Raw genomic sequence first — 15,928 nt, 5'->3', positions numbered from 1 at the left:
GAAGATGCTAAGTTTGTGGTAAAACTGTTAGCAGCAATAGAAAATTAATGCAATAGGCCTCAAAATCTAAACAGTTTTGTAAGTACATTGTAAAGCACATAGTAAAAAGTAGCTACACCAAGAGATATAAATGAACACCAGCAGAAGTTTTTATTTAAATAGATCTGCATGACCTCCAAGTATTGGAGTTTACAGACACAAACTAAACTTATGAGAATTTTGGCAAAGAACTGAAAATTACATAAACAATATGGAAATACTAGAACTGAAAAATAACATGACTGAAATTAGAATCTTAATGGATGGATTTGACAATAAAACAGGCATAGCTGAAGAGAGTTAGTGAATAAACACAAGTTCGAAGAAAATATCCAGAATAATGCAGAAAGAGACAAAACAATGAAATACAGAAGAGAAATTAAGACATAGAAGATATAGCAAGATCTAACATAGGAAATTGGTATCCCAGAAAGAGAGGAGAAAGAAAATGAAACAAGCAATATTTTAAGAGAGAATGAGAACGTTACAAAGTTGCCGAAATACATCAAACCACAGATTCAAGAGCCCTCATGAACCCCAAACAGGAAAATAAAATGAAAACCACATGAAATCACATTCTTGTAAAACTGCCAATAACCAATGATGGAAAAAGCATCAGATAGCTAGAGGGAAAAAAAAAAAAGATGACATTGAAAGGAGCAACAATTAAACTAACAGCTGATACTATTTTTTTCTTAAATGTTTGATAGAATTCAAGGACGCCATCTAAGCCTGGAGTTTTCTTTGCTGGACGGTTTTAACTACTAGTTTGATTTCTTGTGTAGATTATAGGTAAAGGTTGTATAGTTTTCTTGAGTAAGCTTTGGTAGTTTGTGACTGTATTTGTTATCTCTTGCTGCATAGTAAGTTACCTGAGAATTTAACAGCTTAAAACTAAGCATTCATTATCTCACAGTTTCTGTGGCTCAGGAATTGAAGAGCCCTTAACTGGATTGTTCTGGCTCAGGATCTCTAATAGGGCAAGATGTCAGCTAGGGCTCTAGTCATACGAAAGCTTGACTAGAGCTGAAGGCTCTGCTTGCAAGGTGGCTGACTCACATGGCTTTTGGCAGGAGACCTCAGTTCCTCACTGATTGTTATCAGGAATCTCAATTTGCTGCTGATTGCTGGCAGGAGGTCTCAATTTCCAACCACATGGGCATCTCTAGAGAGTTGCTTGAATATCCTGAAGACATGGTTTCCTGCCAAGTGACCAATCCAAGAGAGAGGGCAAAGAGGAAACCATGATGCCTTAGTGACCTAGTCTCAGAAATCAAACACCATCCATTCCACTATATTCTATTTGTATTCTAAAACAGAATACAGGGACTTCCCTGGCGGTCCAGTGGTTAAGACTTCGCCTTCCAATGCAGGGGGTGTGGGTTCGATCCCCAGTTGGGTAGCTAAGATACCACATGGCTCGCAGCCAAAAAACCAAAACATAAAACAGAAGCAATATTATAACAAATTCAATAAAGACTTTAAAAATAGTCCCCATCAAAAAAAAAAAATCTTAAAAAAACCCACAACAATACAAAGGCCCACAATCAAAAGGAGGGGAATTAGGCTCTACCTTTCAGTGGAGGTACTTTTAAACCACCATGGTGTCTCTCAAAGACTTTGTCCATTTCATGTAAGTTGTGAAATTTATGGGCATAAAATTTTTCATAATACTCCCGTATTAATCCTTTAATTTGCAGTCAACACAATGGATATCTACTGTCTAGATTTTACCATTAGTATTTTACTCTGGGGACTTCCCTGGTGGTCCAGTAGTTAAGAATCTGCCTTCCAATGCAGGGGACGCGGGTTTGATCCCTGGTCAGGCAACTAAGGTCCCTCATGCTGCGGCGCAACTAAGCCTGCATGCTCTACAGCCGACGCTCTGCAACTACCAAGCCCGCGCACTCTGGAGCCCGCATGCCGCAACTAAGACCCAACGCAGCCAAATAGATAAATAAATAAATAGTTTTTAAAAACCCAAAGAACATTTTACTCTGCTTGTTTTATCACATACCTGTCCATTCCTCTATCCGTCTTTTTTTTTTCTTTTGCCTTTTTAACATAAGCATTGTTTGTCCCCTTTCCTTCTTTGTTCCCCAATGTGTAAAACCATGTGCTTCTCTGGCTCTGATTGGAACTCAGTTATCCTCAAGCTCTATGTGAACTCTGGGAATTATTTGATTTATAGTTCTTGGGATCATTCTTTGCCCAGACTTACAGTATTTCACCCTATGCCTGTGTCTTAGTATCCAGCCATAGACTCATGGGGAAAACCCCTCTTACAGATTTCTGAAACTCTCTCTCCATTTAGCTCTGTCCTACAAAAAGCCAATTGTGCCTCCCCAAACTTATCTCCATCTCCTCAACTCGGTGAGACTACCATGGTCCGCTTGGGATTCTCCCTCCCCGCACTTCAGGCTGGGAAATGTCTCCAGGCAGAAATGCAGGCAATTATAGGGCTCACTTCATCTGTTTCCCTTCTCTCAGGGATCACATTCCTGCACTGCCTGTTGTCCAGTGCCTGAAAACTGCTATTTCATATACTTTGTCCAGTTTTCTTATTGTTTACAGTGGAATGGTTAGTCCAATCCCAGTTCCTCCAGGAACAGAAATTGTAGTATCTCATTTTTCATTCCTAATGTAACATGGTGATTAAAAGCTCTGCTCTAGATTAAAAGACCTGAATTTGAATTCTAGCCCTGGATTGGGTAAATTACTAGCCTCTCAACACCTCAAGTTTCTTTTTTTTTTTCAATTTTATTTATTTATTTATTTGGCTGCACCAGGTCTTAGTTGTGGAACTTGGGATCTTTTTTGCGGCATGGGGGATCTTTAGTTGCGACATGCAACCACTGCAATACAGGCACCAACCAATCAGAACAGAAGCACCAAACAAGAATGGATTCTGGCCACAGACATAACAGTTCCTGTGTCTGAATAGCAGCCCTGTACTTGTCATATATGCCAACACCTCACACACATACGATGCACTCAATGTTAGTTCACTGAAGTCCAACTTTTAGTCTGTTCTGTTTCCTCTTTTTAAATGTCTGGACATGTCCTTTGCTCATTTATCTATAGGGTCTTGTGTTCTGCTTATCTTTTTCCTGAGTACTTCATATATGGAAGATACAAACATGTTAGCATTAAATTGTGTTAATCTTTTCTAAATCTTATGTTTTATTCTTTCTAGATAATCTGGTCTTAATTTTTATTTTAAAATGTAAGCATATCTAAATTTAATATGTGCCTTATTGTCTCATTAGATTGTTAGAGTTAATGAAACAAATATATTGATACACACTAGGCTTTTTGCAATAAAATGTAAGACTCTTGTTCTCTAAAATTTTTCCTTTGAAAACAAAAGAATCTTTGTGTTCCCCTCATAGCTAAGCAAATTCTTTGTGACCAGTTTTACTGTGCTGAACTGTGAACTTATAAAATAGAGATGCTAGAGTTAAAAATGGGAATTGAAGAAGACTATTGAATAGAGAGGTAGAGGAACCTCGTGTTCTTCACACGAGATTCTAGGATAGCCGTGGTAGGCAGAATTCTAAAACGGTCCCTTGAGATTTCCCACACCCTTGTGTACATGCCGAGCATAATACCCAGTACTGTGAATCTGATGTATTTTACTACCATGATTAGGTTATGTTTTATGGCACAATTGACTTTAAAATAGATTGTCCGGTGGACCTGACCTAAACACAGGAGCCCTTTAAAAGCAGAGAGTTTTCCTGGCTGGTAGCGGAAAAGGAAGTCAGTGATTCAAAGCCCAAGAAAGATTCAACGTGCCATGGTTGGTTTAAAGATGGAAGAAGGTATATAGTAAGGAATGCTGACAGCCTCTGGAGCTGAGAGCAGCCCCTGGCTGACAGCCAGCAAAGAAACAGGGACCACAATCCTACAATTAACTGCAAGGAAACGAATTCTACCACCAAACATTTGAGTTTGGAAGAGGACTGTGAGCCCCAGATGAGAAACACAGCCCAGGCTGGCACCTTGATTTCAGCCTGGTGAGACCCTGAGCAGAGAACCCACTCACACCATGCCCAGATTTCTGACCTACAGATATTTGTGACAATGTTTTTGTGTTGTTTTAAACTGCTAAATTTGTAGTAATTTGTTACATAGCAATAAAAAACTAACACAAAAGCTAATCTCAAGGAATTGCCTAATTTTCATACACATACCTATTTTGTAATTATGTTTGGCAATTCATACTCTAAAGTAATGAATCACTTTTTATTCTTCTGACTAGACACTGAACATCATGATGTATGAAGAGATGCTTATGAAAATGTCTCTGCCTTTGAGAGTTTCGAGGATGACTTAATTTTTTCTGCTAATTCATCTTCTAATTTTTTATAATATGACTGTACTTTTTTAAAAAGAAAAACAAATTTAAAGAAATCAAGACCTCCTGAGAGATAGAGCGCACCCTGCAACCATCTACCAGTGAATGGGCCAGAGCTGAGCTGCTCAGACAGGACTGACCGCATAATTTGAGAGACCCAGAACACAGTGAAAATGAGGCACCTCTTGTTCAAAGATTATTAAGAATTTCAAGACAGCAAAGCATTAAACCAAGAGTGGGGCCTTCTGGTTGCACAGGTCACACATGAAGCCAGATCTGTGCCCAGACCTTCTCCAGCAACTTCCAGATAAAAGCTTTACCAAGAACTGCTTACAGTCCAAAGGCCCCAGTGCTTCTTCACTGCTTGGGTAACATTTGCAAACTGATTGCTCATAATGTCACCATACACCAAATCCTTTCAGAATTTTCTCCAAGGGTGTTTGTATATATGTATGTGTGTGTGTGTCTGTGTATATATGCATATAGGTGTATATGTATATATATGTGCTCTTTGACGTAGATGGATTATTCTTATAATTGTTATATTGCTTTTGCCACTTAAAACTATAAATATTTACCTGTATTAATAAATATTGTTTAAGATTAAAATCTTAAATTCACATTTTTTGCAATTTAAATGGAATGAAGAGGTAAAAAATTGATAGAATTGTAAAGAGGAAGGAAGGAAGGGAGGGAGGGAGGGAGAGAGGAAAGATCCCTGTCCTTTAAGGAACTCCTATAGTAAAATAAGAGGACAGTACTGAAGTGTGACATGGTTAGTATATTAGGAAGGGATAAGCATTACTACATACATAATTTAAGTATAAACTCATTTTATCTTAAAATCTTTCAAAATAGGAATATTTCTCCAATTTTTTATATAAGAAAACAAGCTTGGTGAGGTCACAGAACTAAGTAATAAAAGAATTCTTCAAAACTAGGTGATGTTGAGTCAAGAGACCTGAATTCTAGTCCCAGCTCTAACTGCTAAGTTGCTCTGTGACTTTGGTGAATTATTTTTCTTCTCTGGAATTCATTTTATTTTCTGTAAAATGACTAGACTGAGTGAGTTTTATCCCTAACTACCTTCCAGTTCTAAAATTCTGTAATTCTAAAATCATTATGAATTTAAGTGCTTTCTAGGTTTCGCTACAAAGAGCTTTTAAAATCTATCCTCTAAGTAAAGTTAAGTCATCCTATTTTTAAGGCCTTTAGAAGGAGGTTTTCATTTTACCACAAAACCATGTGGGGGTCAGCCTTTTAATTTTTAGCATATTAATAGATCACAAGTTTGAACTCTTCATGTTGCTTAGTTTTCTTGTCTTTGAGCAAAATAACTATGATTTCCTTATCTGATCCTCAGAAAGCAGTTTTTATTTTCATAACTCTCCTCTGACCTACTGACGGTCCTCTGTAAGATTGTCCCTGAACTGGACACAGTACTATATTCAAGGATCAAGACACTGGTTATCTATCTCATTTTGCTCATATAAGCATTGTCTTTCTTCTCTCTTCCTTTTTTCCTCAATGTATATTAGAACAGTGCTTCTCTGTGGATCATGTTAAAATGCAAATTGTTTCCAATCGGTCTGGGGTGGGAGTTGAGATTCGTTTTCCTAATACACTCAAAGATGAAATACTTCAAATATTTAGATGCCTCTTGATTGCCTAACCTGCTGAATCTAGCACCATTTCCTATAAGGACAATAAAAGCCAGAAAGCAATCTTGCCTGGCTTATAGGTCAAGTCTGGGTGCCATAGAAATAATCTGAAAGTCAATTCAACCCTAAAACTGAGTCCAACCTGGCCCTCTAAATGAGCAGCCAAAATGTGATGATGTGCAGACTTACTTGCCACAGGATAGCCTAACCCAGCTCCTATGCACTTGATCACCAAAGAGGAATTACTGGACACAGAAATTAACTGCTAGAGCGGGACCTGGTATAGGCTTTCTTGACTTTGGCACTATAGACTTTTAGGCTGGATAATTTCTTGCTGGGGGCTGGGGGAGGAATATGTGTTTCCTGCGCTTTGTAGGATAGCAGCATTCCTGACCTCTACTCACTAGATGCCATTAGCAGTCCTCCTGGCAAGTTGTGACAACCAAAAACATCTCTAGACTTTGCCAATAATCCCTGTTTGAGAACTACTTAATGCCTAAAAGTCCATATGTTTTATTTGTGGATCAAGTGAAGAGATATTGTACGTACAGAATACCACTACTCTTAAAGCCACAGATCCAAAATATTTCCCCCCAGGTAATAATTTCCTTATCACCAAGTCCACAGCCTTGTCACATCATAGCAATCACCACCTGAGTGTTTAATAAATATTGTTGATGCCTAACTCAATCACTTCCTTCCTGTGTTAGATACATATTAGACTTCTTTCCCTACCCAGGTATTATATGTACTGTGGCACAAATCTATTAGTTTAAACCTGCTTTCGTAGTGCAACTGTAGTCTTTTACAGAACAAGTTATAATTACATCTTTATTCTACTTTTTAAAAAAATGTTATATCTGATATGCCTACATATTCATTTAGTTTTATAGCATTTGAATTTTTTAGCTCCTGGTTAATACTAGCCCTGAAGGAGAGTTAGAGAAGATTTTCATTTATGGTCTCATAAGCAGCTTCCAAGGCACAGCTGATATATCAATAGGGCAACTGAAGGCAGGCACCAGCCTGAGAAGAGTAGTTCTGGTTTATTCTTTTTTAATAGATCTTTATTGGAGTATAATTGCTTCACAATTCTGTGTTAGTTTCTGTTGTACAACAAAGTGAACCAGCTATACATATACATATATCCCCATATCCCCTCCCTCTTCGTCTCCCTCCCACCCTCCCTATCCCAGCCCTCTAGGTCATCGCAAAGCACCGAGCTGATCTCCCTGTGCTATGCTGCTGCTTCCCACTAGCTATCTATTTTACATTTGGTAGTGTATATATGTTGATGCTACTCTCACTTCGCCCCAGCTTACCACCCCCCCGGCCCGTGTCCTCAAGTGCATTCTCTATTTCTACGTCTTTATTCTTGCCTTGCCACTAGGTTCATCAGTACCTTTTTTTTTTTTTTTTTAGATCCCATATATATGTGTTAGCATACGGTATTTGTTTTACTCTTTCTGACTGACCTCACTCTGTATGACAGACTCTAGGTCCATCCACCTCACTACAAGTAACTCAATTTCGTTTCTTTTTATGGCTGAGTAATATTCCATTGTATATATGTGCCACATCTTCTTTATCCATTCATCTGTCGATGGACACTTAGGTTGCTTCCATGTCCTGGCTATTGTAAATAGTGCTGCAATGAACATTGTGGTACATGTCTCTTTTTGAATTATGGTTTTCTCAGGGTATATGCCCAGTAGTGGGATTGCTGAGTCATATGGTAGTTCTGTTTTTAGTTTTTTAAGGAAACTCCATACTGTTCTCCATAGTGGTTGTATCAATTTACATTCCCACAGTAGTTCTGTTAATAGTGTGATAATGGGACTGGAATTTATAGCCACTTTCTGCCCCTATTATGAGATATGCTTTTTTTTTTCCCAGAAGATTAGAGGGAGAGTCCTTTACTGACCTAATAACCTCACAGTACATCTTTAGATGAGACCAGTTGTAGGGAATATATAAATAATAATTAATTGCCTTAACTCTTTTACCTTATACCCTATCATTTTGTGCTCCCTGATGGGTTTCTTTTTTCAGGTGGACAATGTGATAGTTCTGTTGTAGAGAGATTTTTTGATGTGCTCTATAAGGGCTTATGGAATAATATATTCTGGGCCAAAAACTAAATCTATCTTACTTACGTCATACAAACTGATGTCTGTGTGACGATAGTTCACATGGAAACAAAATATTAACGTAAATGTCTCCTAACAGAAATTCTTAGAAACTCCCATTGTTTATGGAAGATGTTACTTAGTAAAAACTTAGTCTTTTATATTCAAAAATAAATTTTCAGTTGTATGTCTAAACAACTAGTAAAAAAATATTTGCAATTAAACTACCATTTGCCGCATAGGATTTTATAATCAGTGCAAACTGGAAAACTTGCTCCTTCACATTTTTTTCTACCACTTTACAGTCATATTCAGATTTTGTTACATATCAGAATCTCAACTGTTCTCACAGCTTGGTCCATGCAATATTTTGTTATCCTCAGTTAAATATGAGAGTATGTTCTTTCAGGGATTTATTAACAATTTAGCCCTTTTCAGGTTTAAATCCAGAAAAAATATCCTATTGCACAATTTGGGGGGATAAAAATACTAGAGTAAACAAATATTTTGAGGGTCTACTATGTGCAAGAAGACAAACAAAACAAAAACTTGTAGAAGTATAAGTGTAGGGCTATGTCTTACAAACAATGATGTCCTTCAAAGCGTTTACAAATGCTTTTAAAGAGGTGGGACATATACATATGTAATTCATAATTCCCAAGTAAGATTCATAAAGCATATTAGTAATCAGCATAAACAAAAAGTACTTAAGTCAAGGAAGGACTAGATGACCATATAGTATTGTACTGTGTACTCAGTCAATTGATTAATTGTCATATAAGAGAAGCTTTATGAAAGAGGTAGATTGTGATCTATACCTTAAGGGGTGGACAGGACTTGGAAAAATGGAAAGGACTTGATAGAGCTTCCCAGATGAAGGGAATAATGTGAGCCACGATGGGGGTGAGCACAGCGTATTCTCGAGATAGTGATGATGTGGCTGGCCTGATGAAGTTAAGGGTTTAAACTGGGGAGTAGTGGAATCAAGCTTTGTAAGTAGGATTTGGCCAATTTATGGACGGGTTTGAAAGCTAATCAATGGAATTTGAATTTCTTCCAGGTACCTCTTAGGAGCAAGTAAAGGGAAGTGATGTCAAGAAAATGCTGTTTGGGGAGGATGAAAGGTATTGTACAGCTTGGGAGGAACGGGGAGAGACTGACACAGAGAAATCTTGCAGTAAGCCAAGTGAGAAGTGATAAAGACCCAATAAGCGTGCTGTCAGAGAGAACGAAAAGGAAGGGATAGATAAACCGGATGCTTTGAATTTGAAAATGAAAAAAAGCACAAAACTTTTAGATCATGTGGTACAGGAGGGCAGTGTCTGCAGATTAAGTCATTTATATAATGTCTTAGAGAACTATGAGCCCTGAGGAAGTTTTTAAAGAAAATTCTGAAAGTCTTACTTTTTTTTAAAAAAAACTTATTTATTTATTTTTGGCTGCGTTGCGTCTTCGTTGCTGCACGCAGGTTTTCTCCAGTTGCAGTGAGCGGGGGCTACTCTTCGTGGCAGTGCGCAGGCTTCTCATTGCAGTGGAGCACGGGCTCTAGGCATGTGGGCTCAGTAGTTGTGGTTCACAGGCTCTAGAGCACAGGCTCAATAGTTGTGGTGCACGGGCTTAGTTGCTCCGTGGCATGTGGGTTCTTCCCGGACCAGGGATCGAACCCATGTCCCCTGTATTGGCAGGCGGATTCTTAACCACTGCACCACCAGGGAAGCTCCTGAAAGTCTTACTTTTAATCTACTCATAGTTTCACTGGTATAAAAAAATATTTATTGAGTACCTGTTATGTGGCAGACGCTGTTCTAGGAATACCAGAATGAACTGGGGATATACCATGATCAAAACACAAAATCAGGGCTTCCCTGTCCAGAGCCTGTGCTCCGCAGCGGGAGAGGCCACGACAGTGAGAGGCCCGCGTACCGCAAAAAAAAAAAAAAAAAAAAAAAATCGGTAGGAACAATTGTGATTGTCCTGTGACCTTTAAATTTTTTGTCAGAACATTAAAAACTGTCTTACTGCCAGTTATAAATGTATAGGAAAATGAAAAACAGTAAGACCAATATTTACTTAGTACACTGCAATTAGAAACATTGGAAATGAAAGTATTTTATTTTTCTGTAAAAAACTTAAGAGTAAACAGTTTTCACCATCTTCTTTTTGTCCTGTAACTTACAATACAGAGTGATCATCTTTCTATGACTTAGTGAATTGTCATACTTCTAAGTTTGGATCAGCTTCCAACATTTTATCCTTTGCATTTTTTAAAAAATAAATTTATTTATTTATTTTTGGCTGCGTTGGGTCTTCGCTGCTGCGTGTGGGCTTTCTCTAGTTGCGGTGAACGGAGGCTACTCTTCGTTGCAGTGCGAGGGCTTCATTGTGGTGGCTCCTCTCATTGCGGAGCACGGGCTTTAGGCGCGCAGGCTTCAGTAGTTGTGGATCGCGGGCTCTGGAGTGCAGGCTCAGTAGTTGTGGTGCATGGGCTTAGTTGCTCCACGGCATGTGAGATCTTCCCGGACGAGGGCTCGAACCTGTGTCCCCTGCATTGGCAGGCAGTTTCTTAACCGCTGCGCCACCAGGAAAGTCCTCCAAGAGTTCTTTTAAAATGAAATTTTTTTGCCAGTATTACTTCTTCTAGGACACCATTATCCGCTTTGTCAACAACCACTGTCCTCTTTATGTCACAAAGTTCACCTGCACCAAAGTCAGCTGGCTGCAGATCTAGAGTCTCTTCACTGGTGGCACTGTCAACATTCCCATGCTCATCTACTTCTTCTAGAACTTCATTCTGTTCAACTCAAATTCCACTTGTGGCATTATCACTTTTAATTCTTTGCTACATTTTCATTTTTGTTGGCCAATGCCCTCTCTCTGTCATCTATTTTTGTAAAATACTATGTAGATTTATCACTGGAAGACAGGAGGTAAGACAACCACAAGCTTTGTTGTCTGAATATGAACTGAATAACAGATGCACAGTGACCAATCACCAAGGACTCTGAAAGAAGAGACATGATGGGTCACTGACCTTGATGCTCATCTGTTATTTATGTAGTGATTTGTGGACTGAAGAGCTAGAGGGCGAAATTTCTATTTTATGCAATTATTCACAGTTAATTTACCATAGTAATTGAAATCTGAGCTCTGTTTGAAGGATTGGTGTTATTTAACAAAATGGTGGTAACTGAAATTCATGCATATTGGAAACATTCAAAGAAAAGATTGTCCATGTATTTTTATACTTGAAAATCTTTTATTAGTCACCTCTTAAGCTTCTCTGCAACAAAAATGTACACAAATTAGAATTTTAACTGTTTTATGTCCTTGATTCTTAAGTAGTAAAAAAATTCTGAGCTGATTAACATTACAATTATTACTATAATTGACACAACATAAATATGTTTAAATCAAAAGTAAAAATTTATCAAAAATTATTTCAGTCTGATGAATTGGGCTATTTTCCTTTCATTGAGACCATATATCTTTGGCTGAGTATTGTTTTCTGCTGGCATGAGACAGAGTTTAGGATCAGTAATATTCCTGTTTTTCATTTCTATAGATATAATCCCTGAGAAAATGTGTTCACATAGACAACTAGATGGGAATGAGAGGAATTTTATTATAGCATTGCCACTCATTTTGTGGATTCTTTCCCAGTTATTTGTCAAAAATGCTCTTTAACTTTTGTTGAAAACAAGGAATTGGAAACATTCTGACTTGTGAAAGCACTTGTTACCCAGTCATCAGAATGTTTTCTTTATTTTCCCAGAAGCATACCAAAAAGGCTTTACCAAGACATAGCAACTCCAAGGCAGCCACATATACCTACCTGTGCTGGTTGTATACTGTACAACTCCTGAGACAGTGTTCACATGGCACTCTACTTGAATGGAATGAGCTGGAATTATGCAGTGCACAACTTAACTCAGCTGTATGTGGTGGCCTTATAAATTATACCTATTTTTTTTTTTACTTAACACCAACTTGTTCTATCCAGTACGTTAAATGAAGTACACAAAATTTTCTGTATATACTGGCACATTTACATATATTGATCATGATTATCACAATTAGCGTACCGAACATTTAATGACATAGCAATACTTAGTGGAAAGATGTATTAATAAGGTAAAAACAACAAATAAAATAGTTATTTTTAGAAACCAAGTCTTTTGAAAAGCCCAGTATGATGTCAAAAGGACTCCAACTCCATGCCAAGCTCAGTATCTGCCAAGAGTCTTTATGTTTCATCTCCACGGTGGCTCTTCATTTCCCTAAGACTTGGATTCGCAGATGGCACACTTGTTTTCTTGAACAGTGTCATTAATTTATTTAACTTATGAATGCTAATTACATGTTTCTGAGTGCATCAAATCTATTAGCATTTGCAGTGGTCTTTTTGATAAAGCATGTGGTAAAGAGGAACTGCTCCTGCCCATACCCTTCAGGACCTTCTCTTCTCTTGGCAGGTTGAAGCAGTCTAATACATACTGATATGCACTTTTTGGGGTCTTTTTTTTTGAGATATAATTGACGTATAGCCCATATACACTTTTAAGCAATAATTCACAACCAGGGAACATCAGGCAATGGAAGCAAAAGTATGAATTGGGTTCTGCAGCAATCTGAAATAACAGAACAAATGACAATATAGTGAATTCCGTTATTCGAGAATCATTTATTACATGCTGTTATGATTCTAGAAGCCCCTCCTCTGAGTTAGGTAGAGCCTATATTTACTATACATCAAACTTGGCACCATAGCCACAAACAGCCATTGCCACACTTCAATGACAACCATGGAAAGAATGCCCCATCTTCAATCAATCGCAATTGTGTCCTTGAATGACAACACCAACAATAACATCACTATCCATGAAGGACAAAGTGTCTGTAATTACAGTTAACTACAAAGTTCATGATTTTTGAAGAAATGTTAATAAGATATTAATTTCCAAATTGAGGTTGTAATGGAGAATTAAGTGTAAATATCCTTTCATTATAATAGTTAACATTTATATACCACATCCTAAGTGCTTTCACTGTCATAATTTTATCTTTCCAATATCCTTATGTTAGTTGAGAAAGTACTGATATTTTCTGTTTTACAAGAAGTCAGAAAACTCAGGATCAGAGAAGTTTAGTTAAGCTACATGATTAGATAAGTGGCAGAGAAGAATCTTAACCCTGAAACAAAATCTCATATACTTTTCTTCTCTACTAAACTGTTTACCAGATGTTGAGATGGTAAACCTTTCATTTTTCTTCCATTTTGGGTCCAACATACGTTCTTCTTCTTCTTTTTTTTAAAAAAAAAAATATATGTATTTATTTAGCCTGCACCGGGTCTTAGTTGTGGCACTTCAGGATCTTTGTCGTGGCATGCATGCAGGATCTAGTTTCCCAACCAGGCATCGAACCCCACCCCCCTGCATTGGGAGCGCGGCATCTTACCCACTGGACCACCAAGGAAGTCCCCAACGTATGTTCTTCTAATTGTGCGAAAGGATCACCTGATGCCCTTGACTAGAATGCAGATTCTAGTATCCCACATAATTCAGTTGAGGTGGTCTGACATGTGGCATTAAAATAAAATCACCCAAATGAGAACGGAGGCCATTTATTCAGATCTTGCTATAGCAAGAGAGTCAGGACCATCATTTGCCTTTGATAGAAGCTCAAAGGCAGATAGGGGAGCGGGAAAGCTTTATAAAAGTGGAAAAAAGGGGAAGGTCTCAGGTATACGTTGGAGGTTGTTGGCTTGGGAAAGCTGGAGTCCAGCTACTAGAATCAGAGTATTTTATGTGATTGGTATGGGGAGCATATTTGGCTTTCTCTGACTGGTCCCAAGTTGAAAGTAGGGGTAAAAATAGGGAAGTTGGCAGTCATTGACCACCTCCTTACTGTTCTGGTGCAATTGCTGCAGAAGTTGTGGTTTGGCTTCCTGGACTTCTTATGTGGTTCAGAGTTCTTTTGTCATATACAGTCTGGCCATTGTCTGTTTGTATATTGTCTCTCAGACCATATTCTGAGAAACACACTGGGCCTCTGGTGTTCCTTTCATCCTGGTCTCCTTCCTCCCTTAAGCTGGCTAGACTATAAACTCCGCGCGAGCTATGGACCATCTTTCACCACGCTATTACCAGTGCCTAGGCACTCAGTAAAATCTTGCATATGAATGAATGGTAAATGAAAATATTTGATATTGCCTTTTGTAGGAACAAGAACATGAACTTTGTGGTGTAGCATATGTACGTCTTGATTGGACTGGCTGCCACCAGGAAGAAAGGCTGGAGGCTGCTCCTTCCAGCTACTCTGTTCTAAATACTGTAACCTGAATCCCTGGCCCTGGCTGCTCTCAGTTTTTCTGAAAGCTCTAAGTTAACCCACAGTGTACACATCAGGCCCAGGGGCTTCCCCAGCACTCCTCCAGAGTGCTCTGCTGGGGGCAGGATGGAGTTCGTGGGAAAGCGGCAACTACTTCTAGCATTTTGAAGGCAACCTGAACCCCAGACCTTTAAGTTTGCTGCATTCTCTCCAACCCCGACCCCCAATTCCACTCCACCATTAGGGCCTGGGCTGGGGAGAGCTACTGAAAGAGGGAAAAGGGGGCCCCCCAGCCCCCATATATGGTCCTAATTCAGGACTTAGAGCGTTTGTCTAGAGAGAAAACGCTCGGCAGTGTCTGTGTGTGGGGTGGGGATGGGGGACAGGTCCCGGGAGAAGTGCAGAAGCTAGCAGCGCGGGCGGTCTCCTCCGGGAAGCCGTCCCACCTGCTGCCTGGGAGCCCGCCGGGGAGGGGCCGCAGCCACGCACCCGCGCGCCCACCCCGCCCCTGCCCGCAGCGCGGCCCCGCCAGCCGGGAGTTCCCGCGAGCTGCCCCGCGCCCCAGGCGCGTGGGGGGCCGTTCGGTTGGAGGCGGGGAGCAGCCGGGGCACCAAAATAGGAGCCGCTTGTGGGCTGGAGCTGCACTAGCAGGCAGCCTCCGCCGCGCCTCTTCCAAAGATGGTCAGAGGGTCCGGAGGCGCCCCCGCCCCCGCTCGCCGCTAGCCCGCGGGCCCGCAGCGCGACCCGGAGCCGCCGCGGGAGGTGAGTGCGGGGCAAGGCCAGCCGGCGGGGAGCTAGCGGGGCCGGGCGCGGGGGAGCGAGGCCAGCCCGCGGCAGAGGCGCGGAGACAATGGCCGCGCGGGCGGCGGGCCGGGCCGAGCACGGGGCCGTCAGCGGCGCCCTCCCCACACCTGTGCGGCGTCCCGAGGTGGAGGGACGCGGGCGCCCGACCCGGCGGCAGCGCGCGGCGCCCTCGAGGCGAGTCCCCATGCCAGGCCCCCGGGCGGGGCGGTCTCCGGGCGGAAACGCTGGCCGGGGGCCGGGCGCGCGGCGCGCGGAAAGCCCTGCGGCAGCCGTGGAGGGCGCACGCGGATGGAGGGGCCGCCGTCCGGCCGTTTTCCTTTCCGTTCTTCCTTGAGCAGAAAGGCACAGGATTTCCCTTTTCCGAGATTTCTTCTATCCAGTTATATTTCGATCATCCCTTTTCCTGGCATCTTGATTCGACTTGTAAGGGAGACGGAACTCGGGGAAAAGGTTGAGTTGGGGCCGAGCCGAGACGGCCAAGGTCCAGCCTCGAGTGGGGTGACCTCTTGGACACTTGGTTTGCCAAGTGGGGGCTCTCTGTAGGACCGGCAGCTCGGGGCAGATTTTGGAGACTGGGTGAATGGGGTAGCAAATCAATATTTCTT

At 40.7% G+C, this 15,928-nt stretch overlaps 1 protein-coding gene across 4 annotated transcripts in view; it reads left to right on the top strand.

Moving 5' to 3' along the window:
- Positions 1–15,928, top strand: part of KLHL23 (kelch like family member 23) — a 51,875-nt gene that overhangs the window by 5,695 nt on the left and 30,252 nt on the right. For 2 of the 4 annotated variants that reach the window (XM_067741592.1, XM_067741593.1), the window contains exon 1: positions 12,464–15,281. In XM_067741592.1, coding sequence (XP_067597693.1) covers positions 14,822–15,281 — 460 coding nt within the window. In that variant the 5' untranslated portion in view covers positions 12,464–14,821. Of the gene's footprint in view, positions 1–4,303; positions 4,768–9,249; positions 9,314–12,463; positions 15,282–15,928 lie in introns of those variants that run through there. The other 2 variants (XM_067741594.1, XM_067741595.1) reach the window with 2 other exon arrangements.

This window comes from Pseudorca crassidens, chromosome 6 (assembly GCF_039906515.1).
Source record: "Pseudorca crassidens isolate mPseCra1 chromosome 6, mPseCra1.hap1, whole genome shotgun sequence".
Classification (NCBI taxonomy): domain Eukaryota; kingdom Metazoa; phylum Chordata; class Mammalia; order Artiodactyla; family Delphinidae; genus Pseudorca; species Pseudorca crassidens.
This window is presented reverse-complemented; position numbering and strand designations above follow the sequence as displayed.